The sequence below is a fragment of the Pollachius pollachius genome (assembly GCF_949987615.1).
Source record: "Pollachius pollachius genome assembly, chromosome: 20".
Lineage (NCBI taxonomy): Eukaryota > Metazoa > Chordata > Actinopteri > Gadiformes > Gadidae > Pollachius > Pollachius pollachius.
The window spans coordinates 238,252-265,583 of record NC_136953.1 but is presented as its reverse complement, the minus strand read 5'-3'; the positions used below and the strand labels follow the sequence as shown (position 1 = coordinate 265,583).

Genomic DNA, 27,332 nt, shown 5'->3' with positions numbered 1-27,332 from the left:
CGGCGTCGTCTCCGGCGGCAACGGGGCGGCGATCACGGCGGCGGTTGCGGCGGCGGTCGCGGCGCTTAGTTCGGTGAGCCGTAGTACGACCTCGTAGAGCAGGGCCAGACTCTCCGTGGTCTCCCGCTGCTGCTGCTGGGCGGCCGTCGCCGCGGTCCCATCCGGGTTCTGCATGCCGGCTGAAGGGGGTTCCCTCACAAAACCGGCCCGTAGCGCGGTCGAGTTGCCCGCATCCTCCACCATGTGTGGCAACCCGTTTCCCCGATTGTCAGATACCCGGTAGGAATTACACAAAAAGCAGGGGTTCAAGCCGCAGCCGGCGTTTATTTCCGCAGCATAAATAGTCTGTATACTCGTGCTAGGGTCTCCGTGAGCCTCTAGCTCGCCGGCGTGGTGCGGAATCCCTCCGTGTCGCTTCGTCGTGGTGCGGACTCTGTCCGTGGCACTTCCTCGTGGTGCGGACTCTCTCCGTGGCCCTTCCTCGTGGTGCGGACTCTCTCCGTGGCACTCCCTCGTGGTGCGGACTCTCTCCGTGGCACTTCCTCGTGGTGCGGACTCTCTCCGTGACACTTCCTCGTGGTGCGGACTCTCTCCGTGACACTTCCTCGTGGTGCGGACTCTCTCCGTGACACTTCCTCGTTCGCCCGGTCTGGTGCGCCTTTTAAACCCGGCTTCGGGTCCTTTCCCTTCCTCCGGCCAGGTGTCCCTGATTGCGCTGATTGGGGGGGAGACGTGGTGCTCTCTGTCGCCGGCTGGAGGTTGGCGAAGGTAAACCAGGTCTACTGCGTGTCCTCGGACCCGCCCGGTCCGAGGTTCAGCGGCGGGATGCCACAATGTCCTCATATTTTCTGCGTGGGCCGATGTGAAAGACCGTGGTGACACGCAGGCCACATGTGGTCCCCCCTCGATAACTGTGTGTATACGTATGTATTTCTGTGTGTATTACTGTAAACTATGTGTGCGTATATGTCAATAATGAGGGAATAATAACATGTACGCTAGAGACCAGTACTTGCTCTGCTTAAGTGTGTTCTAAACACGAGAGCCACAGTACCAGTCATCACTTACTGAGGTGTTCTCAGTAGAGGTCTTCAGGTGTTTCTTCAAGACGGGGAGGGATTCTGCAGACCGCAGGGAGTCTGGACTGTGAATGACAGCCATGCAGTATGAATATATCTGTGTGTACATTACTCTGTGTGTCCGTGTGTGTGTGCTTGAGTGAGTCTGTGAGTCTGTGTATAGTAGAAGAAAAACATTTCCTTACACTGATGGTATCAGATTGCAAGCTGATAATTGGTCAGAATGTAAACAACTGACGTTGTTTTTCCAGCTGGTAGAGCAAAGAAGAAGGGTAAGTTCAGAAGCCGTGAAAGACGTCAGGGAGCAACAATGGTCACCATCTCTGAACCGGACCCTGGACTCTCTGAGGAACCTGAGGACACGTCTTTGGACTGGGAGGAGACCAGAAAGAGAAGATTTGGTAGGTGCCCCTTTATAGAGTATTTAAAAGAAATAATAACTTTTTTAGCCAAAGTAACCGTGTGTGTGTGTGTGTGTGTGTGTGTGTGTGTGTGTCCTACTCCTGAACAGCTCTATGGTTTCACATCATTGTCATTGTGAGCATCGGACTGCTGAGTATTCTCCTCATCTCCCTGCGCTTCAGTGAGTCTAAATCATATCATCCTGAATAGAATTACAATACAGTATAATCATATTAATGACTGTAATAACAGCAATGATAATGATGCATATTGTTTTTGTTAGATTTAATGATAATAATAGGGTTAGCACACATACACCACACGCACACACATAAAAACCGCATACACACACACACACACAATCCACAAACACGTGCACGACCACACACGCACACGGACACACACTGCACACACGGGCGCGCTGATGCAGATGTTTCAAGACAAGGGCAGCGCAGGACACCGCATACACACACACCACACACACATGCACACACGCACGCTCACACATGCACGTGCATACACACACTGCACACACGCGGATGCAGATGTTTCAAGACAACGGCAAGATTGAGATAACCCCCCCGCCGTCGACACACTCTCCCACCTGAGCCTTATGTCTATCATAGGCGATCATTTTTTGCAAAACGTTATTTTTCTTTAAACATTATCCACCTCCTGAGCCTCCCGAAATGTCTTGCGATATTGAAATCCCCCCTCCCCCCTGCCGACTGTTTTAGTTGTTTTATTTTTCTTATGTTTCATGTGTAGGCTATGTGTGACTGTAGGCTACTGCTGCCTGTCTTGGCCAGATCACTTGAAGAGATGTTTTATCTCAATGACTCATTCTTCTGTTAGCAAAAAACAACACATCTCCCACGTCAGGTAGCCAATGTACAATCTGCAATCTTGCCCTCACACCCCCTCCCCCCCCACACACAAGCCCGTGCTTTAGTTCACTATAGTTAGGTAGGTTGCTGCCTTAGCTGTTGTTACTTGAACTCAATTTTAGTGAAGTTTGTTATTATTATTTTTAGCTAACCAATAGTAGTTGCCGTGCATTTTTTAAGTATCTATGCACTTTGAGCCCTGAATAACAGTAAAAGCTATTGAGTGATTGATTCGTATGCATAGTATACTACACTTTCCATTAAACAATTACCCCTGTAACCCAACAGTTAACTGAACATTATATGGTCCCGTCCTTCCACTCCCTGTTTTCTCACCCTGTTTAAACAAGCAATCAACTGCATTTGTCCCAGTGTTTGTGCTATGGGAAATTAAAGGTCCAATGGAATGCTACTTTGTGGATGCTTTAATATGGATATTAGTAGGCCCCAAACACAGTACTTGAAGACGTTCCCGAAATTCAGCCGTGGTGCAGAATTACAGCCACTACGAGCCAGTCGCACATTGATCTTTCCCCAAATGCGCTGTCTCGGTGTCTGTCGCTTTAATGCAAATGAGGAGGAGAGAGGCGGGTCAAGGAGGAGGGTGGGGGTGTGGCCCTGAGCAGCTTGCGGCCACGGTACCACGTGCTCTGTTTACAATGGATGTATCGCAATGGCGAGGCGCACACAGCCTTTGGCCGTGTTCTGTAAATATTCTAGAACACTCCGGGTGCTCCGGCGGGAGTCTTGGAGCTCTATATCTAAATAATATCACATTATACGTAGATATCTAAATCCTATAATATATATTATCAGGGCCAAAAGCTGTGTGAGCCTCCAAACGATATTATGAATCTCAAACGACCGCGTTGGTTTCTCCGACGTCTCTGGTTCTTCCACGTCCACATCAATCTGAAGTAGACTGAACCACGACATGGAGGAGAAAGGGATTGTTGACCGCGGTTGTCTCCCGCCGGAGCCTCGCTGCCAAGGGACCGCCGCCTCGGCAGCGGTCAGCGCTTAGGCACCACCGCCTCCTGCAGCGCCGAGGCGGTGGTCCCTCGGCAGCGGGAAGCGGGGCTCAAGCGGGAGACATTCACGGGTAACAATCCCTTTCTCCTCCATGTCATGGTTCATGTACTTCAGTGGGAAAGGCCAAAGTTCCTTTCCCCCAATTTCTCTCAACCATGGCTGAGATAACCCCCACTACGAGTCTCGTTGTGAAATACCAGAGACGAGAGTCCGACGTGTTATGCGCCATAACACCAACAGCAGAACGGTTATCCAAATAACAAGGAAGTGTACAACACTTGCGTTACAGTCCTGGAGCTCTATATCTAAATAATATCATATAATACATAGAAATCTATATGATATAATACATATTATCATGGCCAAAAGCTGTGTGCGCCTCCAGACGATATTATGAATCACAAACGACTGCGTCGGGTTCTCCAATCTCTGGTTCTTCCACTTCCACGTCAATTTTAAGTAGACTGAACCGTGCGCTGACGGCTGGCGGCTGGCGGCTGGCGGCTGGCGGCTGGCGGCTGGCGGCTGGCGGCTGGCGGCTGGCGGCTGCCCGCCGCCGGGCGGTCGTGCTTTGTGGCGGTGATGCTATAAGGTGGTGGTGCCTCGCGGCAGCGGGCTGCGGGCAGCGGGGCACCGGTGGGAGACAATCCCTTTCTCCTCCATGTCGTGGTTCATGTACTTCAGGGAGTCAAAGCCAAAGTTCCTTTCCCCCAATTCCTTCTCAACCATGTCTGAGATAACCCCAACTACAGTCTCGTTGTGGAAATACCAGAGACGTCAATGAACCAACGTTTTATGCGCCATAACATCAAAGCAGAACGGTTATCGCAACTACAAAGCGCCACACATGTGACGCTCGCATGGTCATAGCTCATTGTCTGATTGGCAGGCCAAATTCTCTGGGCAGGCAAGGCAGAGAAAGGGGAGGTAACTTGGCCCCTTATGACGACATATGGGGCCACATTCCAAATCAGCACGCCTCAGCTTCCATTTTTTCAAAGGCGAGCAGGATACCTAGTGCTCGTTTTATACCGAACGCAAGTTTTAGCCACTGGGAGACGATAGGCAGGCTAGGGGAACTCATATTAATGTTAGAAAACCTCATAAAGTGAGATTTTCATGCCATGGGACCTTTAAGCAATAAAATACGCTCTCCTTCTCCGGTAACACAGTCGTTCGCGATGCCTTTTTTTTTGCTGTCTGCGGCCAAACCAAAAAAAAATACAGTGTCAGCGGCCGCACTTATCCCGCCTCTTGCGAACTTAGACCGTACGTCATATCCCGCCCATTGCAAGCCCACCCCCCTTAATTCTACTGAGGTCTGAATGACATCGATGTCCGCACATAAAGCATCAAGTGTGAATCACCCTCAGGGTCGAATCTTCTGATATACAAATGTGGCAAACTTAAAATTACTATGCTTGCTTCATGAAGTAAGGAGAAAATTATTATGCTTGCTTCATTACGTAATAGGTGAACCAATATGTTATTTGTTGTAACATTATAGGAAAAATGTTATTTTATATTGCGCTCAGAAATTTCCACACACCGCACATGCGCACAAACATACACGGAAGCACAGACACACACACGTGCACACTCCGTACAACGTCAACGGAGAGACGTGAATCGGGCAAATTTTTTGCTACAGAAAACCCGCGACAAGATTTGATTTAAAGCGCGACACTTTTGCCCGGCACGTGCGAGCGCGTTTACTGGTTTTGCAGCGCGACACTTTCGCTCGCTAGCAAAGACAGCCAATCAGCGTTCAACAACGTGGCCACTGAGGGACGTAACGTAACAGCCAATCAGCGTTCAACAGCGTGGCCACTGAGGGACGTAACGTAACAGCCAATCAGCGTTCAACCGGCCAACCGTTCCCTGCGGTGCAGTCCGGGTTGAACCGCAGCATGGAGGAGAAAGATGAAAGAAAAATGGTTGCCGTTTGCCCTCCCGGAGCTCTATAATAGTATATAATATTATATAATTTAATATATAATATCATAGGTGGTGGAGACAGCGGTGGTTATCGGCCGTGGGGGACAATGAACAAAGGATGCTCGGTTCATAACTAAAGAGACAATTATTAGGCTTGCTTCGTTACGTAATAGCTGAACCGAAATGTTATACGTTGTAACATAATAGGCAAAATGTTATTATATTATGCGCTCAGAAATGAAATACAATATCGACTGGGGTTTCCACATTATAGCTATGGGTTTAATTACAACTAGAGGTTGAGCGTGCACTGCGCGCGCTCAACCTCTAGTTGTAATAATAGCAATGATAATGATCATTATTGTTTTTGTTAGAATTTGTGTTACTAAAATGAATAATTGTAACAATAGCAACGATAATGATATTGATAACTGTAGTTATTGCTATTTTAATTAGTATTAATATGATGGACTTTGTGTTTGGTTGGCTGTGGGTCCTGTGATGTTTAGAGACGATGTCGTTCTGTTTCAGAGCTCATATCTTCTGTATTCCTCTGTTCTGTTCTAGACTCACCGTCACCCTGGAGGGAGGGGAGAGAGCACTTACTGGGTGAACTCGGTGAGGGTTTTATCCAAGTTATTAAATCAACCGCGTCATTAACATTCATTTCATAAACACCCTCTGCTTTTGTGATTCATATTGTGGTCTACTAAGGTCAGGTTTCTATTGTCGTCTTTTAAGGTCATGCTTCTATGTGGTCTGTTAAGGTCAGGTCTCAGGGTTGTGTGTCCGTGACGAAGACCGTAAGATAAGCAGTTCTCTGTTTGTTCAGGATTTTCTTTAACATTCAACAGATAAATTGACACTTCAGGGCTGGATGTTTCACGACAAGAGTTTCTACCTTATTTCTACTACTAAGAAGGGCTGGAGGGCCAGTAGAGAAGACTGTCTGCAGAGGAAGGCAGACCTGGTGGTCATCAACAGCAGAGAAGAACTGGTGTGTGTGTGTGTGTGTGTGTGTGTGTGTGTGTGTGTGTGTGTGTGTGTGTGTGTGTGTGTGTGTGGGAGAGACATATTGTTTGTGTGAATGAGTGACTGGGTGAGTGAGGAAGAAAGAGAGAGAGAGAGAGAGAGAGAGAGAGTTCGTGTGTGTGTGTGTGTGTGTGTGTGTACTATGTGGTCATGACAACAGATGCTTTTACCTTTAGAACCAGGTTTCCAGGTTTGTCAGCAGATTGATGGGTCCTTCCTGGATTGGACTGAGTGATCGAGAGACAGAGGGGACCTTCAAGTGGGTGGATGGTACCCCCATGACCTCAAGGTAAGGCTGAAGACTCTATTCAGCAGCATCTCTTCTCTGAGAGTGACAGAGTGACCTCCTCTGTCTCCTCCTCGTGGTTCTCAGTTGGAGACACGTTAAACCACGCGATGGCGGCGGAGCAAGAGACTGTGTCGTGGCAGGGGAGGACGGCTGGTCTGAAGAACCGTGTTACAGACTGCACCACTGGATCTGTGAGAAGAGCGTAGACCTGGATCATCTGGAGGCTGAGCTGAACAAAGAGGGTCTGCAGACTTTGTTTGTGTTCATGAGTGGAGAACGGTTCCTCCTTTCTGTTCTCTGTGCCGTAGATACAGTAAATACACTCTTTAAGAGTTGAATGGTTGTTGTGTTTAGGTCTACTAAGGTCAGGTTTCTATTGTGGTCTACTGAGGTCAGGTTTATATTGTGGTCTACTAATGTCAGGTTTCTTTCGTGGTCTACCAAGGTCAGCTTTCTATTGTGGTCTACAAAGGTAAGGTTTCTATTGTGGTCTACTAAGGTCAGGTTTCTATCGTGGTCTACTAAGGTCAGGTTTCTATTGTGGTCTATTGAGGTCATGTTTCTATTGTGGTCTACTAAGGTCAGGTTTCTATTGTGGTCTACTAAGGTCAGGTTTCTATCGTGGTCTACTAAGGTCAGGTTTCAATTGTGGTCTATTGAGGTCATGTTTCTATTGTGGTCTACTAAGGTCAGGTTTCTATTGTGGTCTATTGAGGTCAGGTTTATATTGTGGTCTACCAAAGTCATGTTTCTATCGTGGTCTACTAAGGTCAGGTTTCTATCGTGGTCTATTGAGGTCAGGTTTCTATCGTGGTCTACTAAGGTCATGTTTCTATTGTGGTCTATTGAGGTCAGGTTTATATTGTGGTATATTGAGGTCATGTTTCTATTGTGGTCTATTGAGGTCATGTTTCTATTGTGGTCTCCTCAGGTCAGGTCACAAGGGTCAACCCTTTCTGGGTTCACTTGCACTAGTTTCTATTGTGGTCTATTGAGGTCATGTTTCTATTTTGGTCTATTGAGGTCAGGTTTCTATCATGGTCTATTGAGGTCAGGTTTCTCCCTGGGAGATCTTTGTAGACACTGCTGTGATATTCAATCATGTATGAAGAGACAGGCGAGAATACTGGGGGTGAATCCCCTGGGTCGCCCTCTAGTGGACATGTGTTAGGACAGAGTGAAGGGAGTGTCTGACGCTGCATCTCTAGATCCGTGTTGTAAACGTTCACTCCTCTCCTCCTGCTTTCTTCAGGTTCAGTGGTGCCCACGGAGGAGGAGGCCCCCAGCATCACAGAGTTCCACTCCTCTACCTACGTGTTGCCCGTGGGCCAAACGGCCCGCTATACCTGCCACGCCGGCGGCACGCCGGAGCCCACAGTAGAGTGGCTCCACAACAGCAGGCCCCTGGAGAGGGACGGCACAGACGACCAATCAGAGGCCTGGGTGGAGAGGGGCTTCCTCTTCGTCAGAGGGGTGGGGTATGGCGTGAACACGGTCTGCTGCAAGGCGAGCAACAGCGCTGGCACGGCCAATCACAGCGCTCTGCTGCTTGTCTTTGGTAAGTCCTGGATCCAAGGAGAGATGTTTGTTGATGATGTATTCATAACACTGTTGTTGATGTATTCATAACACTGTTGTTAATGTATTCATAACACTGTTGTTGATGTATTCATAACACTGTTGTTGATGTATTCATAACACTGTTGTTGATGTATTCAATAAAACTGTTGTTGATGTATTCATAACGTTGTTGTTGATGTATTCATAACGTAAATGTTGAAGTGCGTATCTATGTATGTGTACATATGTATATGTATGTATGTGTACATATCTATGTATATGTACATAGAGCGCAGGAGAACAGTACTAGTGATGTTGATGATGATGATGATGAGGATGAAGAGCGGTTCAGCAGCTCATCATGTCTGGTTCTCCCTCAGATGCCTGTGAACTCACACTGGACCCCAACACGGCCCACAGAGACCTCTCTCTGTCTGAGGACAACAGGAAGGTGACGCTGGTTGGAGAGGACCAGTCGTATCCGAATCACCCAGAGAGATTTGACTACTGGCCCCAGGTGTTGGGTAGAGAGGCTCTGACTGGCCGCTGTTACTGGGAGGTAGAGTGGGAAGGAGGTGTTTGGATAGGAGTGACATACAGAGGAATCACAAGGAGAGGAGGGGGCCCTGACAGCGAGCTTGGACTGAACAACAAGTCCTGGAGTCTTAATTGTGTTGATGGTCGTTACTCTGCCCAGTACAACGGTACAGTAACAGCCCTCCCTCTCCCCCCCGCTGGCACCACCAGAGTAGGAGTGTATCTGGACCGGCCTGCTGGCTCTCTGTCCTTCTACAGAGTGTCCCCAGGTGGAGGAGGGTCCTCAGACACACTGACACACCTCCACACCTTCTGGTCCTCCTTCACCCAGGAGGACCTCCTCCCTGGGGTCGGGGTATGGGGGGGGGGGACCCCAGGGGGAGAGGGGAGGGGTGGCTCAGTGACTCTGTGTCGGTTGTAGAAAAAAAAAAACGGCGCGGGAGGGGAGGATGTGGCAACCCCACGCCGGCGGACTGGGAGGAAACTAGTCAACGCACGGAACAGCGCCCCCTCCATGGACAAGTAGTGCAAGGGAGATACATCCCTTCCAACACGGCTGGAACCGCCCTGCAATCAAGCAGGCACAGACGATCAGGGGGAGTGAGATCACCTGGGGGAAGGCGGAGGGCATTAAAGGCCGAGCACACGGCAGTCAAGGAAGGAGACGCAGAGGTGAGACCGACATGCCCCGACTCATGGAATACTTTCCCCCAGGAATAGCGGAAGGACGCCGGGAGCAGCATTCACGCCAGACACCAAGACGGGCCCGGCCGGAGACCCTACCCCCCTTTTCCCCATTGCGGAAGTCACCTTAGTTGATTTATGATTTTCCTTATTCCCCTGAGCGGTCCTTCAATAAAAACCCTCGTTCCGACACCAGGCTTGCGCATCCTTTATTGGGGAACCCAGCCCCCGACCACTGGGGATGCCACAGCGTGTGTGTGTGTGTGTGTGTGTGTGTGTGTGTGTGTGTGTGTGTGTGTGTGTGTGTGTGACCTTCTAGGGCAGTAGAGTACTCAGATACGGACTAGTGAATAGGTATGTATGGAGGGAAAGAATAAGATGCCACACAATGATTATCTGGAGCCACAGGTTACTTTTAAATTGACTGTGTTCAACTTTGCAGGAAAAAAATGAAAAAGATTCTCAGTGCAATCAAGAATACTCAGCAATTTTCACAGTTAAGACCATAACAGTTAAGAAACAAATCTCTTTAAAAACCATTAAATGTCAACAGTGACTGATAACTCAGTGTCTCTGTGGCAGTTATAGTATCTCTTTGTCTCTCTCTGTCTGTCTCTCTCTCGCTGTGTGTCTCTCTCAGTCTCACTCTCTTCTTCTCTCTCTCTCTCTCTACTGTTTTTGGGTTTAGATAAACCATGAAAGTGAGAGGATTGTAAGATCTTCCATAGGGATAGCTATGGATGTTTTAGTTTTTTTAAATGTATATTCAATACCAACTGATGGTAAATGACATGTTTTTTATACTACAATATTTTCCTTTTTTTAGACAAACAGTTTTGAACTTAAGCTCTATAATATCATTTATGTCATAAACCTAACAAAGACGCTGATTTAAAGAACTAGAGGTCTACGGGATAATGTTGCATGTTGTTTAGGACTTTAAACTGAATCTTGGTTCCTTGTGTTCTCTTGGGAAGCAAACGGCATCAGAACATGTTAAGTTATTAAAGATACATGCACACCTGTTGATAATTTGAAATGCCTGCTTCTTCTATTATTGTAGTCCTTGTATTTGTTGTGTACATGTAAGGGACTATTTTTCTGTTGCATTTATTAATGAAGCATAATTGTAATAAACAACTCAGTGGATCCAACTGAAGGTTCTCGTGTGTTCAGCCAATGATTCTTCCCCTTTCTTCAGTTTAACTCTTTCAAACTGGACCCAGTCTCCAGTCCCAGCTCTCTAAGGGGTCCTGGACCCTGACCTGGACCCAGTCTCCAGTCCCAGCTTTCTAAGGGGTCCTGGACCCTGACCTGGACTCAGTCTCCAGTCCCAGGTCTCTAAGGGGTCCTGCCCCCTGACCTGGACCCAGTCTTCAGTCCCAAGTCTCTAAGGGGTCCTGACCTGGACCCAGTCTCCAGTCCGTTACTCTCACTGGTCGCCTGGAGGACCATGAGCTCAGTCCTCTGGAGACATTTCCTCCAACTCGTCACAACACAACAGTGGAGTCTCCATTCAGCTTGGGTATCAGACGCTTTTATCCAGAGAGACTTACAATAAGTCCATTAGTCAGGAGAAAGAGAAACAACAATATATCTCTGTGGGTACAGTAAGGATGTTCATAGAACCAAGTGCCAAGCATTAACCATCGCTAGGTTAACTCATTCCCTGAATACAACACAGAGAGCTAGGATAAGATGCTGCACCAAACTAAGTGCTGTTTTTAAGGGCCATCCTCCATTTTGTTTTAGATTGCTTCCATATGCGCTAAATAGCGACAATGGAACCGTGGAGAAGAGAGAACGAGAATGAGAAATAGAGGGTCTTCAAGCCAAATTTATTTTTCGAAATCTTTCTTCCGATTTAACACACAAAAAACAACAAGCCAAAACACGCTAATTACAGAGTAGTACACTCATTCACACACACACATTCACACACACACACACACACACACACACACACACACACACACACACACACACACACAATGCATTGACCAGCGGCGTCATTATGCTGTTTTTTATTCGGGGCTAAAGCCCCGAATATTATTTAATTAGACCCGAATATAATTTTGGGGTAAAAGAAAAATATATATATATAAGTAGCCTAGTCTAGATAGTCCTTCTTGCAAGAGAATAAACAGTTTAAAAACATAACCTGTTTTAGATGTTTGGGGATAAGCAGCACAGCGGTCAGGTAGCTATTTAAAGCTATGATAAACCGCATATTTTGTTTATTTAGGTAAAGCATTATGAAAAAATTTGCATGAACAATAAAGCATACAAAAATTTACATTTTCCAGAGGGAACTTTATGGTGTGTATCTATGGTGTGTGTGTATCTTTATGGTGTCTACCTATGGTTTGTGCATGTATATAAATGGTTTGCATCTATCGTGTTTGTGTGTGCGTATGGTTTATATGTTGTGTGTATCAATATTGTGTGTGAATCTATATGTGTGTATCCGTGGTGTGTGCGTGCATATAGTGTGAATCTATATGGTGTATTGGTGTATGTCTGTATGGTGTGTGTCTGTATGGTGTGTGTGTGTGTGTGTGTGTGTGTGTGTGTGTGTGTGTGTGTGTGTGTGTGTGTGTGTGTGTGTGTGTGTGTGTGTGTGTGTGGTGGTTGGCAATGACTCCAGTTTAACCAGTGAATGAGTCTCTCTGGTCTCTTTGATGAAGGCTTCCTTCTCACTCCTCAAAGGGCCGTTCAGGATGCTGCCAAGTTACGGTTGCTATGGAGACGGTATCTCGCTGCGCGCTGAGAGCAGATGTTCTCGTGTGGAAACATCGCCCTCTGCTGTCCACATTCGCTCACTACACACACATGGACGCAAGCACACATGTGACTTCCTTTTCACCAACTTGACATCAAACAGTAACACACACACACACACACACACACACACACACACACAGTAAGGTGAGTTGAATGAAGACTTTATTCGTTTTGATGTATGAATCTAAATCAGTCAAATCAAACTCATCCTTTTAATTAAAATGAGGGAGGTCATTTAAGATCAAACACAGAGCTGAAATAGACTCTCACTGTTACCAAGGCGACCAGAGTGCGCTGATCCTACGTTGAGTTTTACTAATTAGCTCACCTGCTGCAGCTCACGCAAGTGGTTTTCTTAACTCGTTAATTGGTTGCATCTGGTGCGTTTCACTTAAGAGGGAACCGGACAGTACGTCGGTGTCCTCTACTGTTTGGCAGTGTAGCGTCTCCCAAACGCGGTATGTTGTTGTGTTCCAAGAAACAAGAACGTGTGTGCAATGTTCTGTTGAGCTCTGTTGTGACCTATTTGTTTCACAGGTCAAAGATTTTTTGAAGTAAAGAGGAGCATCTCATCTGGACCTGATGTGAGTAAAAATGTGTAGCAAAGCACAACTGTGTTGACTTGTATGTTGAATATAAATCACTGATAATATGTGAAGGAAATCGGGGATTGTGGTGGTTTAACTCTCATCTCAAATTTAAATAATGATTCTACCTGAAAGTAACATTTTAGAGACTATACATTCAAACTTGTTTAAGCAAGAGGAAAATCACTCTTGACTAATGACAGTCAAATAATTTGTTTAATTTATATGAAAAAGCTGGATTAGTTAATTATCTTAATCATTATTTAAATGTTGGATTATCCCAAAAGCCCTGAATTTATATTGTCATTCATTTATCTGATTTAATGGAGATGGTAGATGTTGAACTGTGGGACAGTGGCCACGTTTGAGGACAATAATAAGTAAACTGTTCGTTCCTTCAAAGGTCTATCATGGATATTTAACTGCAGTTCTGTGAGTATCCCAACTTAACCATGAAGATGGACTGCAAACTGTAAGTCATTAGTTTCTTATTACTCTTGGCACATTGATGTATTTTGGCTTGATCTGAGTATTAGGGATGTTTTATGGGTTCATAGGTTACTTAGGCATATGGTTTATGTTGGTTTTAATGGTTTGTTAAAATGGTTACAGGTTCTAAGTTATTGTTGTAAGCTGGAGTAATGGGTTGGGTTCTGATGTCTTCAGTCTTCTCTCCAGCTACTCTCCTGAGCTCTGCATCTTCATCACATGAGTGTTGCTTTACTGATGAGGGTGTGGTCTGAGAGAGCAGAGTTGCATACTGGGATACAGAGCTGTCTGAAGTCTACAGGTCTGTAGACACGCCCCCTCAGGGGAAACCGAGTGTTTGAGAAACTGTCGTGGCGTCAGTTCCATGAACTAGAATGTTCTTTAAGATGGTGACAGGGATTCAGAAGGAGAAACACCAGGGGGAGATGAGGGGGCTCCTCATCTCAACGACTAAAACACAACTTCAGTCTGACACAGAGAACCATGGAACACATTCAACAGTCCCCTCCAGGCATTGTGACTCCTCAGGAACAGTTTCATTTCCAAGAAGTTCTTATTCGGGGTCATTCCAAGATGGATCCTGCTCCTCAAGAGCCACCCCCCTCCACTGGGTGGTCTTCTGAACAGATGACCTCCTTCCTGTCCTCAGGCTGACTGAAGCTGCACTGTTTGGATCTGTGAAGGCCCCTCATTCAGGAAACCACTGGACTACAAAGACATGACTTCAGAGACGTTGAATCAACCTGGGACACATTTTGGAGGCACCAAGCATAATCCATCACCAATGTGGGATGCCACTGAAGAATATTGTACATTATTTACGTCTCTGGAGACAATGATTGTTCTGTTCTGGGTGTCCTGGCAGGAGAGCTGGGGTGGATGATGGAATGTTATTTGGCATGAGGTTTTTACCCTGCATGAGTGTTTGGCCTTTTATGGCTCAGTGTGTGGGTTTGACATGAGATGGATGATATTTGAGCATCGTGTGTGTGTGTGTGTGTGTGTGTGTGTGTGTGTGTGTGTGTGTGTGTCCCCCACTCACACCTGGCATGCGGTTCTATGTGTGTCCTGGGTTCTACTCGTGTGTCTCCATGCGGTTCTATGTGTGTGTCCTGGGTTCTACTCGTGTGTCTCCATGCGGTTCTATGTGTGTGTCCTGGGTTCTACTCGTGTGTCTCCATGCGGTTCTATGTGTGTGTCCTGGGTTCTACTTGTGTGTCTCCTGCTTGCTTTGACAGTGATAATGTTCTTACGGGGGTCTATGTGGTTGGCTTGGGATATTGGAATGGTCAACTAAATCATACCTGCTGGACGGCCACACGTTTGCTTGAGGCCTCCATTAGACATGAAGAGCCCGGAGCGACGCTCCGGAGCGATATCCAACACACTGGGCAGGAAGGAGAGGATCCAAATCAAGTGTAAAAGGATGTGAGCGGCGTGTTCAGATCAGTGACTTCAAACTAGGACTACACCAATCAGGATCAATGGAGGATGGACACCTAAAGGCATTCCACAGGTAGAGTCTGAAGTGGGAAAGGGACCTCCATGGATATTCAAGATGACCTTCAGACCTGTAGTGAGGCTGCTCTTCCTACCTGGCTGGATTGATGGAGAGCCCTGTGGATCTTGTCTGGCTCTCAGTTGCACGTCTTCTCAGGCTGAACTGTATTTGTTTCGTACAGGACTAGCTGAACGATTGGTTCCCTTAAATCAGAATCAATGTGGGAACTCCAAGTAGTGCACTCTTCAAGCTGAAGTTGTACTCTTCAGCTGAGGAGGTAAGGAAACCTTCACTGGGGCTTCACGGTGTATGGAGGAGAACGTTTCATGGTACTCTCATGAAGACCGTTGTTGTGTTTCACTGGCTGAGAGGAACCCTCACATCTTCCTCTTAGCCTTTCTCCTTTGAGAATCCTGGCGCCATCTTGAAGGATATTACAGCTCATGTAACTGATGTCATGACAGCTTCTCAAACACTTGGTTTCTCCTGAGGGGTGTGTCCATAGAACTGAAGACTTCAGACAGCACTGTATCCCAGCATGCATCTCTGCTCACTCAGACCACACCCTCAGGAGTAGGATGCAACACTGACAATGGAGATGTAGAGTTTTATAAGTAACGAGGGAGCAGACAAAGGTGATTTGAACACAATGGCATGTCAAGTCTGTAAATCTTTAAACCGTGAAGATGGTTGGATAGTTCAGGAATTGAGCTTCATTTTAATATGGGCAGTCCTTTCGCTCAAACGCCCACTTCTCACTGGACCTGTACATGTGTCTGCTGGCTGGCATGATTTGCTGTTGGTGATGAGGCGGTCAGGGTGACGTTGCAGGGCTATGGTCGTCTCTCTGTTAGCTCACTGTTTAGATTTACTAGGGTATGGTTAGGGTATGGTTTGTACCCTAAATAATCTAGATAATTGTTGATTGTAAAATGTGACACGGTTTTGCATTGAATGATTCCATTGTTTTTAGGCAAGGATCTGAGGTTTAAAGTTGTTGTGGGTAGTACATGGTAGTTCTTCGTATGTTTTTGAGTGATATAACTTGTACACACTGGGTGCATAATAATGTCAAGGTACACTGAATAGTATTAATGACCAACAGCAACAAACAGATCACATCAAGGTAAGTCTGTTGGCTGTGTTTTAATGAAGACCATCGCTGGACTTCAGGATCTTCCTCCGTTCAGCTCAAGGTGAGGCGCTGGTTCTGTTTTTTTTCTTTGGTTGGTTCCGGCCGGAATGTTCGGATTCCAGTCGGACGGTTTGTGCTGCCCGCCGTGGAAGGTTCTGAGTGCGGTCACTTGATTTAGCCTCAATGGTTAGCATAAAACGTTGTAGTCTTGACAACCATAAGAACCCACCTGGCAGTTAGTTGGACGTGAATCCCCTGAGGGTATCTGGCGGAATGTTCTGGATTTTATTTGTGTAACCTCAAGCCGTTGCCAATGGAAACAATTTTTCAGTCACTTTCCATTGGGAATTGTTGCCCCTTATCTTAAACAACTTAAGTTTGATATTAAATATATACTGACACGTACATATGTTAATTTCCGACGGTTGCGCCATACTTTTAACCACGTTGTGAGGACTCTCGCTGCCTACAAAACGGCGTTCTTTCTGACCATCAGTGAAGGCTGAAAATCATTTCAAGGTGGAAGACGATTTGGCATTTCTTCAACGGAACCCTGCACCTGAATATGGCTGAGTATATTTGATTTGATATTGATACTGCTTAGTGTTCTTTGTTACTTCAGCTTTTGTACGTTCTAAATATCTGCCACAGAAGTTAAACCCTACCCAATATAATGACTTTAAACAATGACTTTGGCACTGAGTTACCAACTGGATAATATCAAAGCTAACATAATGGCCGTCTTTCCCACATGTTACAGTAGAAGAAACTCTAGAACTGTACAAGGTCAAAAATTTAACATGTAGTTTGTCCCAAGGTGTCTGCCTCCTCACCCAGAGCCAGACCTCCGCCTCCTCACCCAGAGCCAGACCTCCGCCTCCTCACCCAGAGCCAGACCTCCGCCTCCTCACCCAGAGCCAGACCTCCGCCTCCTCACCCAGAGCCAGACCTCCGCCTCCTCACCCAGAGCCAGACCTCCGCCTCCTCACCCAGAGCCAGACCTCCGCCTCCTCACCCAGAGCCAGACCTCCGCCTCCTCACCCAGAGCCAGACCTCCGCCTCCTCACCCAGAGCCAGACCTCCACCTCCTCACCCAGAGCCAGACCTCCACCTCCTCACCCAGAGCCAGACCTCCACCTCCTCACCCAGAGCCAGACCTCCACCTCCTCACCCAGAGCCAGACCTCCACCTCCTGTCAGAAGTCCTCCAGAACAGGTCAGTGCTCTGGTGTGTGAGTAGAGTCTTCTCAGGTCAGTCTCAATGCATGGGCTGAACCACTCCTTTAAACTTGTGGACTGCTCTGTCTTCATTCCCAAAACGTGATGCCCATGTCTGGTCTCTCCAGTCTTTTCTAGCCTTGAGTTATAAAATAATGGTTAAATTATTTGTGTAACTCGGTTTCGGAAGAGTCAAATAAGTTTATTGTTGGGCAAATGCTAATGTAAACCTGCTGCTGAGGCTGAGAGGATGGGGACTGGGGGCTTGTGGTGCCAGGATGGATAGTTTAGGTCTTGTTTTGATCATCTTATGACTTTAACTCTGTGCCAAGCTTTGATTTGAGATAATTCATACCGGGGTTATGTAGGAGTCATATTAGCCATTATTGTTAATAGTGCTGCTACGACCGTAGTGGATGTATTGCAGACGTTGTCTAATTTAAGTGTTTAAATTCGTCTTCCATTTTACAAGTGAACCTCAGATGCAGGAGGTGGGGTGTGTTGCGTCCCCAGGTGATTTACTGCTGAGACCAACTGGGTTTGTAACCAGACCAGGAATCCATGGCTGAAGGAGCTGATGGAGGAGCCGTGCTGGAGGCCCTGCCTGGTGGAGGAGCTGATGGAGGCCCTGCCTGGTGGAGGAGCTGATGGAGGCCCTGCCTGGTGGAGGGGCTGATGGAGGTCCTCCCTGGTGGGGGGGCTGATGGAGGTCCTCCCTGGTGGGGGAGCTGATGGAGGCCCTGCCTGGTGGAGGGGCTGATGGAGGCCCTGCCTGGTGGAGGGGCTGATGGAGGCCATGATGGGGGCTGGTGGAGGAGCTGATGATATCTGTCGTGGGGTAGATGGAGCCTGACTCTGAAGTGATCATCACACTCACTGCCACTTCTCGTAGAATACTGCTACCACAAACTACCGGCGTTTGTTAATATACCAGACAACTACATCTGTTTTACCATACATTGAAGCAAGACTTCTGCTGTTTGTTCCAGACCAGGACTCTGTCTGAGGAGAGCTGATGGAGGAGCTGAGACGCTGGAGGACGACTAGGAATCAACCACAAGGATTCATCGTAAGTTTGTGTTTACTTAACATGGTTGACTCAAAGGGCAAAATACTGCTGTTACTTTGACATATGTTAACACACTACCGCTGCATTTACTTACTAGAACGTGTTTCTGGAGCAGAGGCGAGCTGGTACGGGAGGTGTGAATCTGGAGGATGACCATCACTCCACCAATAAGGATCCTCGTCAGTTTGCATAAAGTAAACAGAGTAGACATGTTGTAACGCAGGATTAGTTTGTCCAGTACAAGTTAAGGCATACTACTGTGGTTGGTTACCAGACAAATTACAGCTGCTACTTTGTTAAGCGTCGTTAGAGTCCAACTACTCCTGTGTTTGTGACCTTACATTAGAGCCCAACTACTCCTGTGTTTGTGACCTTACATTAGAGCCCAATTACTCCTGTGTTTGTGACCTTACATTAGAGACAAATTACCACTGTGCTTGTTACCTTACATTAGAGACAAATTACGTTTGTAACCAGACCAGGAATCTGGAGTACTGACGGAGAAGCCATACATCTGGAAGTCAAATCCTGAGGACGACCAGGACTCTACCATCAAGGATTCCTCGTAAGTTTACATTATCTGGACATAGTGGACTGGGTAAGGGGTTGGGAGGTTCAACTCTCAGACCAATGGTGCCGGGTTCAAGTCCTCAGAATACAGTGATGCGTCCTTGAGCAAGGCGCCCTAAAGCCTGCCTCCTCCTTAATGACGTCTCTTTGGTTCAGATAATGTTGCATCTTTTGAATATTGAACCTAATCCATTTCCCTGTTTGGTCCGGGCAGACTCACCTGAGCTGAACCTCACCTGATCCTGTTTGGTCGGGGGCAGACTCACCTGAGCTGAAGCCCACCTGATCCTGACATCCTGCTGGTCCCGTCTCCTCAGTTCATCTGAGCCTTGTCCTCCAGAAGACCTGCTGAGCTCAGCGGTCTGAGGCTGATGAATCAATGACCTCCAGTGGGAGTGAGCTTCTTGACCCCACATGTACCCGTGTGCTTCCACACGCCTTTCACTCACGTCTGTCACTAACTTCACTACTCTCTACTCCTTCCCCTTCTTCTTCATTCTCCGTGGTTCAAACCTTTACTCTGAAGGAGTGTCTTCTTGAACCTTTACACTGAAGGAGCATCTTCCTGCCCTCAGAGGGTTCAGCGTTAGGGTTGAGAGTCAGGGTTTAGAGTCAGGGACAGAGCTGGTCAGGGAGGACTGATTTTACACAAACCTCTTGCTTTCTGAATGGTGGGGACATTTTGAAATGATTAATTTAGGAAAATGTTTTCCTCTGCTTTCCTTTACAAAAGCATGTATTAAACTTCTGTCAAGTGTTTTTGTTTATACTGTATATTAAAAATCCTACATTGACTTCTGCATGTCTGGTGCGGTTCATTAATTGTCCTTTAACTTGGTTAATGTCAAGCTAAACTCCTGCAATACATTTAATATACATGATGAATGTTATTCAGCAATGTTCACATAATCCTTTTTAGTAAAAATATAAAACATCCATATTTCTACTAAATTCAAGCCTATTCATGTATTTAACAATGTACATACTGCCCCCGCAGGCCATTCTCTGCTACTACAACACGTTCAAACCACCAACCCGGTCTCACATCAATGTACTGTAATGGAATACATGTACCGGCGTTACGTATTCAGAATACAAATTATAGCTAACTATTTGTTACAATTTAAATAGTTGCTATTTATAATAGCTACATTGTTGAAATCAATGGATTACATGACGATACTTCTGTTTCAGCAGTTTATTCGTGCTTTCACACCAACAGCATTTAGTGCGCACTAAACGAGTTTGGTCCCTTGGTTTGGTGCGTTGGTGTGAATGCAACCACCTCACTTCGATGTGAACCAAATCAGCCGGCCGAGACCTCCCTGAACAGCTGGTCTCGGTTCGCCTCCAAACTAACCCTTGTACGGTTCGCTTGAGATGTGAAAGCGAACGCACCTCGGTCCGATCCAGTTCTACAAAGCATATGCCTCTTTGGACGTAACAGGTAACTCCAAGACTAGCAGCAAATTATCGGACCAGGGCCGCTGCTAAGCTTTTGGGTGCCCTAAGCTGGGCTGGTCAGGGTGCCCCCCCAAACACACACACACACAAAACCTTCAGAGTTTGCAATCAAACCGTTGCTATTTATTATAAGTTGACATTAAATATACTATGAACATGTATATATTAAGTAATATTTAAAACAAAACAGCAACAGGAGCACCATCAGTAATAAATACGTTATATAAAAAACGTTCTTAACAGCAGCATTACAATATAATAAAACAATAACAACTGCAGGCTCCAAAGATAACTGAAAAATAATTATGAACTCAAATAAGGTTTAAAGGGAAGTCATCAAGTCATCATCAGAACAAAATATCAAACTATTTTTCACACTATTTTTACAGACAAACAGCTATATTTGGACAAAACAGTAGCTACATTTGAACATAACCGAAGTAGTTATTTACTTCACTACTGCGTAGTCATAAACAGACCTTGTTTTATGGCAAGATTTTGAAATAATCCCTGGTTTTCACAAAAAAAAAAAGAAAGTGCAATATTGTCCTGCAGCTGCAGGAGGCTTCAGAAAGGTGCACGGCGACCTTTCCAGCAAAATCACTAATCAAGTCATCGTATGACATGCTATGTGCCACTTCTGCATTGATGCTGATGACAGCAAGGCCACGTAAGCGTTCTTGTGCCATTGTTGACCGTAGGTAGGTTTTGATAAGTTTCAGTTTCGAAAAACTGCGCTCAGCAGAAGCAACGGTGACTGGAAGAGTCAAAGAAATCCTTAAAGCAATCCATAGGTTTGGATACACTTCTTGCAGGTTACTGTCATGAAGAATGGTCAGCATCTCCATGGCAGTCGTCTTTGATGGCAGTTGAGGGAGGTTGATCAACTCCTGCATCATCTCCAGTCCATCAACATCAGCTTCGCCTTTATCTGTGAGAGCCTTCTCCACATCGAGACAGTGTTTGCGCAGGTCCCCCTTGGATATCCCATGTACTTTTTGAAAGTCAAGTAACAGTCCAAATGTGTGTCTCACCTGGCTCAGGGTCTCAAACCGCTCCTGCAGCAACGTCAGAGCGGAGTCCACAACTCGGTTGAAAAATTCAACTTCAAGCCTCTTCTTTGCATCACTGAAGGGCTCGTCAGGAGCTTCGTAACCGAACTGCGTTTTTGTGCTTCTCAACCGCTTCTGTTTGAGCTCGGGTTCGAGGTTTAGAGCCTCACACAGCTCCTTGGCAGTTGCTATGGCCTCAGAAAACCCAGACTGCCCGTATTTTGTAAGGGAGGCTTTAGCAGTCTCAATGAGCCCGGCTGCAACGTCAAGCTGCATTGATGATGACTGCAGCAGCTTGTTCACCTGGTTGGTGACTGAAAGAACTTCAGCCCAAACAATGGTGCAGATCAGAAATCTGAACGAGCCAACCTCTTCTGCCAGGCTTTGAGCCTCTGACCTTGCAACAGGTTCAGTGACAGCTTGTCTTGCTTCCAAGAGAGCTTCTCGGACTTCTTTAACTTGACTTCTGACAGCTATAACACTCTGAAGCCTACTCTCCCATCTTACATCACTCCAGGATTTCAGAGTCAACGTGACATGTTTGAGTAAAATGTCCCACCGCTGTACGCTTGCTGAGAAAAAACAAAACAGGCTCTGAAGGTATCCAAAATAGCCAATAGCATCCGTAGATGACTTAGCAGCATCTGATATGACCAGATTCATTGTATGTGCAGCACAAGGGACAAAGACTGCCCTTGAATTCAGTTGTAGCAGTCTGGTCTGCACTCCTTGTCTCTTTCCCTTCATATTTGCTCCATTATCATATGACTGTCCTCTGCAATCGTCGAAGGAAATGCCGAGTTCCGTCAACTTTTCCAGAACAACATTTGACAGACTGAGGCCTGTCGTTTCCACCACGTTCAAATATCCAAGGAAGTATTCTTTGATGTCTGGCTTAGGCACCAATTCAACAATGCGCACAACAAGTGACATTTGTTCCTTGTGGCTGATGTCTTGGGTGCAGTCAAGGATGATGGCATAATATTTTGCTTCTTGGATTTTTTTCACAATGGCTCGAACTGTGTGGGAGGAGACAATCTCTATTATTTCATTTTGAGTCTGTTGTCCAAGATAGTGCGTTCTGGAAGCCTCGTATTTTATTTTGGCCACATGTCTCTTTGTAACTGGATCAAATTCAGCCAGCAGCTCCACCTCTTTGAGAAAATTGCCATTATCTTGTTCATATAGACTTTGCGAAGAGCCCCTAAAAGCCAAATTTCTGGTGGCTAGAGACAGGGTTATTGAGAACAAGCGTTTCAGGACATCTCGCCATCTTTTCTTCTCTGTCTCAATTAAGGCCAGCTCCTGCTGATCTATAGCTAGATTGTTCTTCAGTCGCATATCCAGTTCCTTCCATTTCACCATGCACTTGGTATGGTCTGGACTACCTTCATGGCCATAGCTTTTTTCTGTCAGCTTTATACTCTTTGACCCAAACAGCTCGCATGCAAAACAGAACACAGTATTGTTCTTTGGAGAGTAGACAAGCCAGCTCCTTTGGATTTTTTCTTTATTAGAAAGGGATTTCAATTGGAGGTTTGGGTGAAATGCCCTTCCATCCACCCTTGGAAAAGAAAATTCTGCTGGAACTTTAAATGGTCCTCTTCTAACAATCTCTACCCTGTCAGTGTCTGAAATATGTGGGGGTCTGTTGGAGATGGCACATTTGTCTCTTCATCATCTGCTGGAAGGCTTTCAGTGATGGGTGTGGATACAGTACCTTCTGAGGGTACAGTTGTGTATTGTGTCTGTGTACCGGAACTTGAGGATGGTTCCTCACAGCTTTGTACTGAACTTGAGCCTTCAGACATGGTGGACGGTTGCTGGAGTTGTTCAGTATGCTGGGGTTGTTGGTTGCTTGTGGATGGTTGCTTATCATCTGAATTTTCCTCCTGGCTAAGTGTGGCGCCTTGAACATATTTTAGCATTGACCCTGTGAATATTTTTAAAATACAAAAAAATGTGATTAGCAAAAGCTAAATAAAATAACCAAAACATTAGGATTTTCTGATGACAAAAATATCATGTCGCACTACTGTTTATAATAGGATAAAAAGTCACAAAAAAACACCATATTATGTGTAATTGTGGCATACAGAGCCATCAGTGGGTTAATATACCTACATTATTATTATTATTTACATGTTTAATATGATTTCCATTTAGCACAGCTCATGTTCAGAGTGTGGTAATAATTGTCTGTGTGTTTATGGTGAGAAAAGAGTGGTTTATTGTCTGAAAAATGTAGTTTCCTAGCAGTATGCAGTACTTAACTCCGACCGCGTTCGCTACACGGTGTGTTCAGGAATAAGGAAGTCACGCATGAATCTGTTCAGTGAATGAGAACACACACTTGAGTCTGAAGTTAATAGGTGTGTGTGGCGAACTGTGGTGATAAAATACCTATTTTTGCTCTTTGCAGGTAAGAAGGGAGAGTTAGAACTGTGTAACGAGTGGGTGAATGTGTTATGTGCTGGTTTATTATCCCGTTCGGACGTTATGTATTGTTGTTATAGACGTTGCTCAGCCAATGTACCGTACGGAAAACGGCTAGCCTGTAGTTAGCACTGGTAGCGTAGTTACCACGAGCAACAGGAAAACTATGAGCCGGTCAGCCCGGACTGCTCGTGTAGTTCATAAATAAATACATAAATAGGTTAAAATAGATACATGATGAAACTGGTTAAGAATAGTGATACAGCAGTCACATGATTTATTGTCTTGAATGTTGGTACAGATGTTCATGATTTTTCTGTGTTAAAACAGTGAATCTGTTCAGTGAATGAGAACACACACTTGAGTCTGAAGTTAATAGGTGTGTGTGGTGAACTGTGGTGATAAAATACCTATTTTTGCTCTTTGCAGAACAAAATAAACAACTTTCAAATTAAATGTGTAGTGGAGGGTCGCTTCACTCTGCACCACGCTACATATTTTGGTAGCAGAGGATGGTTGATTCAGCCCACGGCCCAGTCGCATAGGAGCATAGACGGACAGAGCAGAGGAGGACCATGGAGAAAGAAAGGGACGAAGTAAGCAGGATACTGCTGACGCTGGAGGAGAAGGAGCTCATTACCCTGTGTGAGCATCTAAAGTGTAACGCACCTGTTGGGGGTTTGCCAGCAAAACAAGACGCACCCTCCTCAGGTTGGTGGAGACGACTTTAGATGAAATCGAGGAGGGTGAAGAGTCTGAGTCGTATCAGTAGTGTCTGCAGAATATACTGTCCTACCAGGTCCCTCTGAAGCCGGCACTGGAGGAAACTGAGGCTGAGATTGTAGTTCCAGAGACAAGTGAGTTAGAGAAGCTAAAAATACAGTACCAGAAGTTACGGCAGCAGATGGCAGAGGAAATCGGGGCGTTGGAGGAAAAGATCCAGCGGAAGACACAAGCAGCAGGAGGAGACACTGCGCCTGCCATCGGGACTGCAAAGGAAGAGGACACAAGGACTGCCACCACAGCACCAACCAGACTGCCCGAGGTGACGCTGAGGCGGGAGTTCCGGATCATTGGGCAGATTGGTGAAGTTGGGCAAAAAGAAAAATTGTCCTACAGAAGCCTCATCAACCAGATCGAGTCTGGACAGCGGAAAGGACATGGAGAAGCGGAGATCATTGAAGCAGTCACACGTGCGGTGAGTCCAGGTCTTCATCTGCAGGAGATGTTGGAAATAAAGCGAGAGCTGACGCTGCACACCCTCAAGACCATACTCAAGGGTCACTACAAAGTGGCTCCTCCTCCGACTTACTGCATCGTCTGATGAACATGACACAAGATCCAAAAGAGTCAGCACAGAATTTCTTATTCAGAACAATAGAACTGAAAGAGAAATTAGTGAGAAAATCTAGTGATGAGGATGCAGGTGAGGAAGGTGAGCAGTTTAGTCCAGGGCTAATTCAGAGAAAATTCCTCCGCTCCATAGAGACTGGTCTTTACAGTGATGCAGTTAAGTTCCAGCTAAAGCCGTATCTCAGTGACCGTACTGTCACTGATGAGGTGTTAATTGAGCGAATCAGTGAGGCTGCAAACTTAGAACAGGAGAGACAGCAAAATCTGAGAAAGACAGTCATAAACAAGCCCCCAAAAGTCAGTGAAGTGCAGGCGGAGGTGTATCCACCTGACGCCTCAGCGACAGCAGTTGACACTGTTACTTACCGTGAAGCAGAGGGAAAGAGTAAGAAAAGTCAGGGACCCAAAACAGAGACAGACCCAATAGAAGCGCTCAAAGCTGAGGTTCTAGAAATTAAAAAGTTGATGTTACAGACAGTGGAGGCCACACAAGCTAGACCGACAGAGAAAACGTTCACACCCAGCCGTAGTCGGCCCAGGGGTTGTAGGGCGTGTCAGGAAGCTCAGATAGGTGACTCCTGTAGACATTGCTTTAAGTGTGGGCAAGAGGGGCATCTCTCCAGAGGATGTCGGCGGACCAGAGAGCCGCAGGGAAACGGGACCGGGCTGCCGAGCCGGGACCCTCGGTAGCCCGTGAATCATCCAGTCTCAACATGCAGCAACCTGTTCCCCTTCCAGCGGCGCCTCACATCTCATCAGTCAACTACCTCCCACCACGACGCAAGGAAAGACTCATCAAGTTGATTACAAAGAGACACACTGTCCATTGCACACTGGACACGGTTCCAGTAGTAGCATAATGGGACTCAGGCGCTCAGGCGACCATCATTAATGAAGAGTGGAGAAAGCTGCACTTACCACACAGCACGGTGCGACCTCTCAGTGAACTGTTAGGCTCAGACATTTTATTGGGAGTGGCAGCCAACCAGACTGAGATCCCCTTCATGGGCTGGGTGGAGGTAGACTTTAGACTAGGGAAAGAAGCTACCTTGACAAAGCCACTTCTAGTCCCTATTTTAGTGTCAAGTGACCCACACGTAGCAGCAGAGCCCATAATTGGCTACAATGTGATAGAAGAAATAACGGGAGAGGGTAGTCAGACAACAAAGACAGAGATCATCCATACTGTGTGTCAAGCCTTCCAGATAACAGTCAGGACAGCACAAGCAGTGCTGCAGCTTATCCATGCCCCTGTTAGCGAGGAAGATGTAGGAATTATACACACAGGAAAAAGAACACTTAACGTAGGCGCTGAACAGGTCACCACAGTGTATGTTAACGTCAACACTGGGGCTCAGTATCATGGCCAAGACCTGCTTCTAGTCCCTTCTTCAAGTGAAGAGCCGACATTGCCAGAGGGGGTAGTGATAGAGGAGGGTCTAGTCAGTGTCCCCAGTAACAGGTCAGGTTACGTGCCAGTCCCCATCGCCAACACAAACAAACACAGTGTAACCCTGGCCCAGCGCACTGTTTTTGGTCACCTGCAAACAGTCAAAACTGCCTATGCAGCTAGTGTTGAGCAGATGAACAGAGGAGAGGGATTAAAGCCACCAACTAACACATCACTCCCAGGCGGTGACAACTCAAAGAAACATAAACCTGCCTGGTGGGACCCTCCGATCGACCTCAGTCACCTGAACGAGGAGCAAAGGAGGATCACAAAGCAGCTGCTGAGAGAGGAGTGTCACGCGTTCGCGTACGATGATGATGACATCGGCTCAATCCCCTCACTGAAACTCCACATCACCCTGCATGACACTACTCCAGTAAGAAAAACATACATGGTAGTCCCAAAGCCATTACACCAGGAGGTGAAAGAGTATATCCAGGACCGGTTGAATCGGGGCTGGATTACTCCTTCACGCTCTCCGTACGCCTCACCGGTCGTGTGCGTACGAAAGAAGGATGGGACTTTAAGACTGTGTTGTGACTACAGAGAGCTGAACAAAAAGTCAGTCCCTGATCGTCACCCCATACCCAGAATCCAGGACATGCTGGACTCCCTCACTGGCAGCTCCTGGTTCTCCGTACTGGACCAGGGGAAGGCTTATCACCAGGGGTTCCTGGACAAGGAAAGCCAGCCCCTGACCGCTTTCATAACCCCCTGGGGCCTGTACCAGTGGGTCCGAATCCCGTTCGGGTTGAGTGCGGCGCCCGCGGAATTCCAGAGGAACA

At 46.5% G+C, this 27,332-nt stretch overlaps 1 protein-coding gene across 1 annotated transcript; it reads left to right on the top strand.

The window, feature by feature from the left end:
- Window positions 1-1,374: 1,374 nt before the first annotated feature.
- LOC307091271 (uncharacterized protein) lies at window positions 1,375-25,068 on the top strand (the record flags this gene model as incomplete). Its single annotated transcript, XM_079758221.1, has 9 exons — window positions 1,375-1,480; window positions 1,591-1,662; window positions 5,906-5,956; window positions 6,193-6,335; window positions 6,547-6,659; window positions 6,744-6,901; window positions 7,912-8,217; window positions 8,600-9,111; window positions 24,544-25,068. The coding sequence occupies exons 1-9, from the start codon at window positions 1,390-1,392 to the stop codon at window positions 25,066-25,068; spliced, it is 1,971 nt and encodes a 656-aa protein (XP_079614347.1). The 5' UTR covers window positions 1,375-1,389.
- Window positions 25,069-27,332: the final 2,264 nt, after the last annotated feature.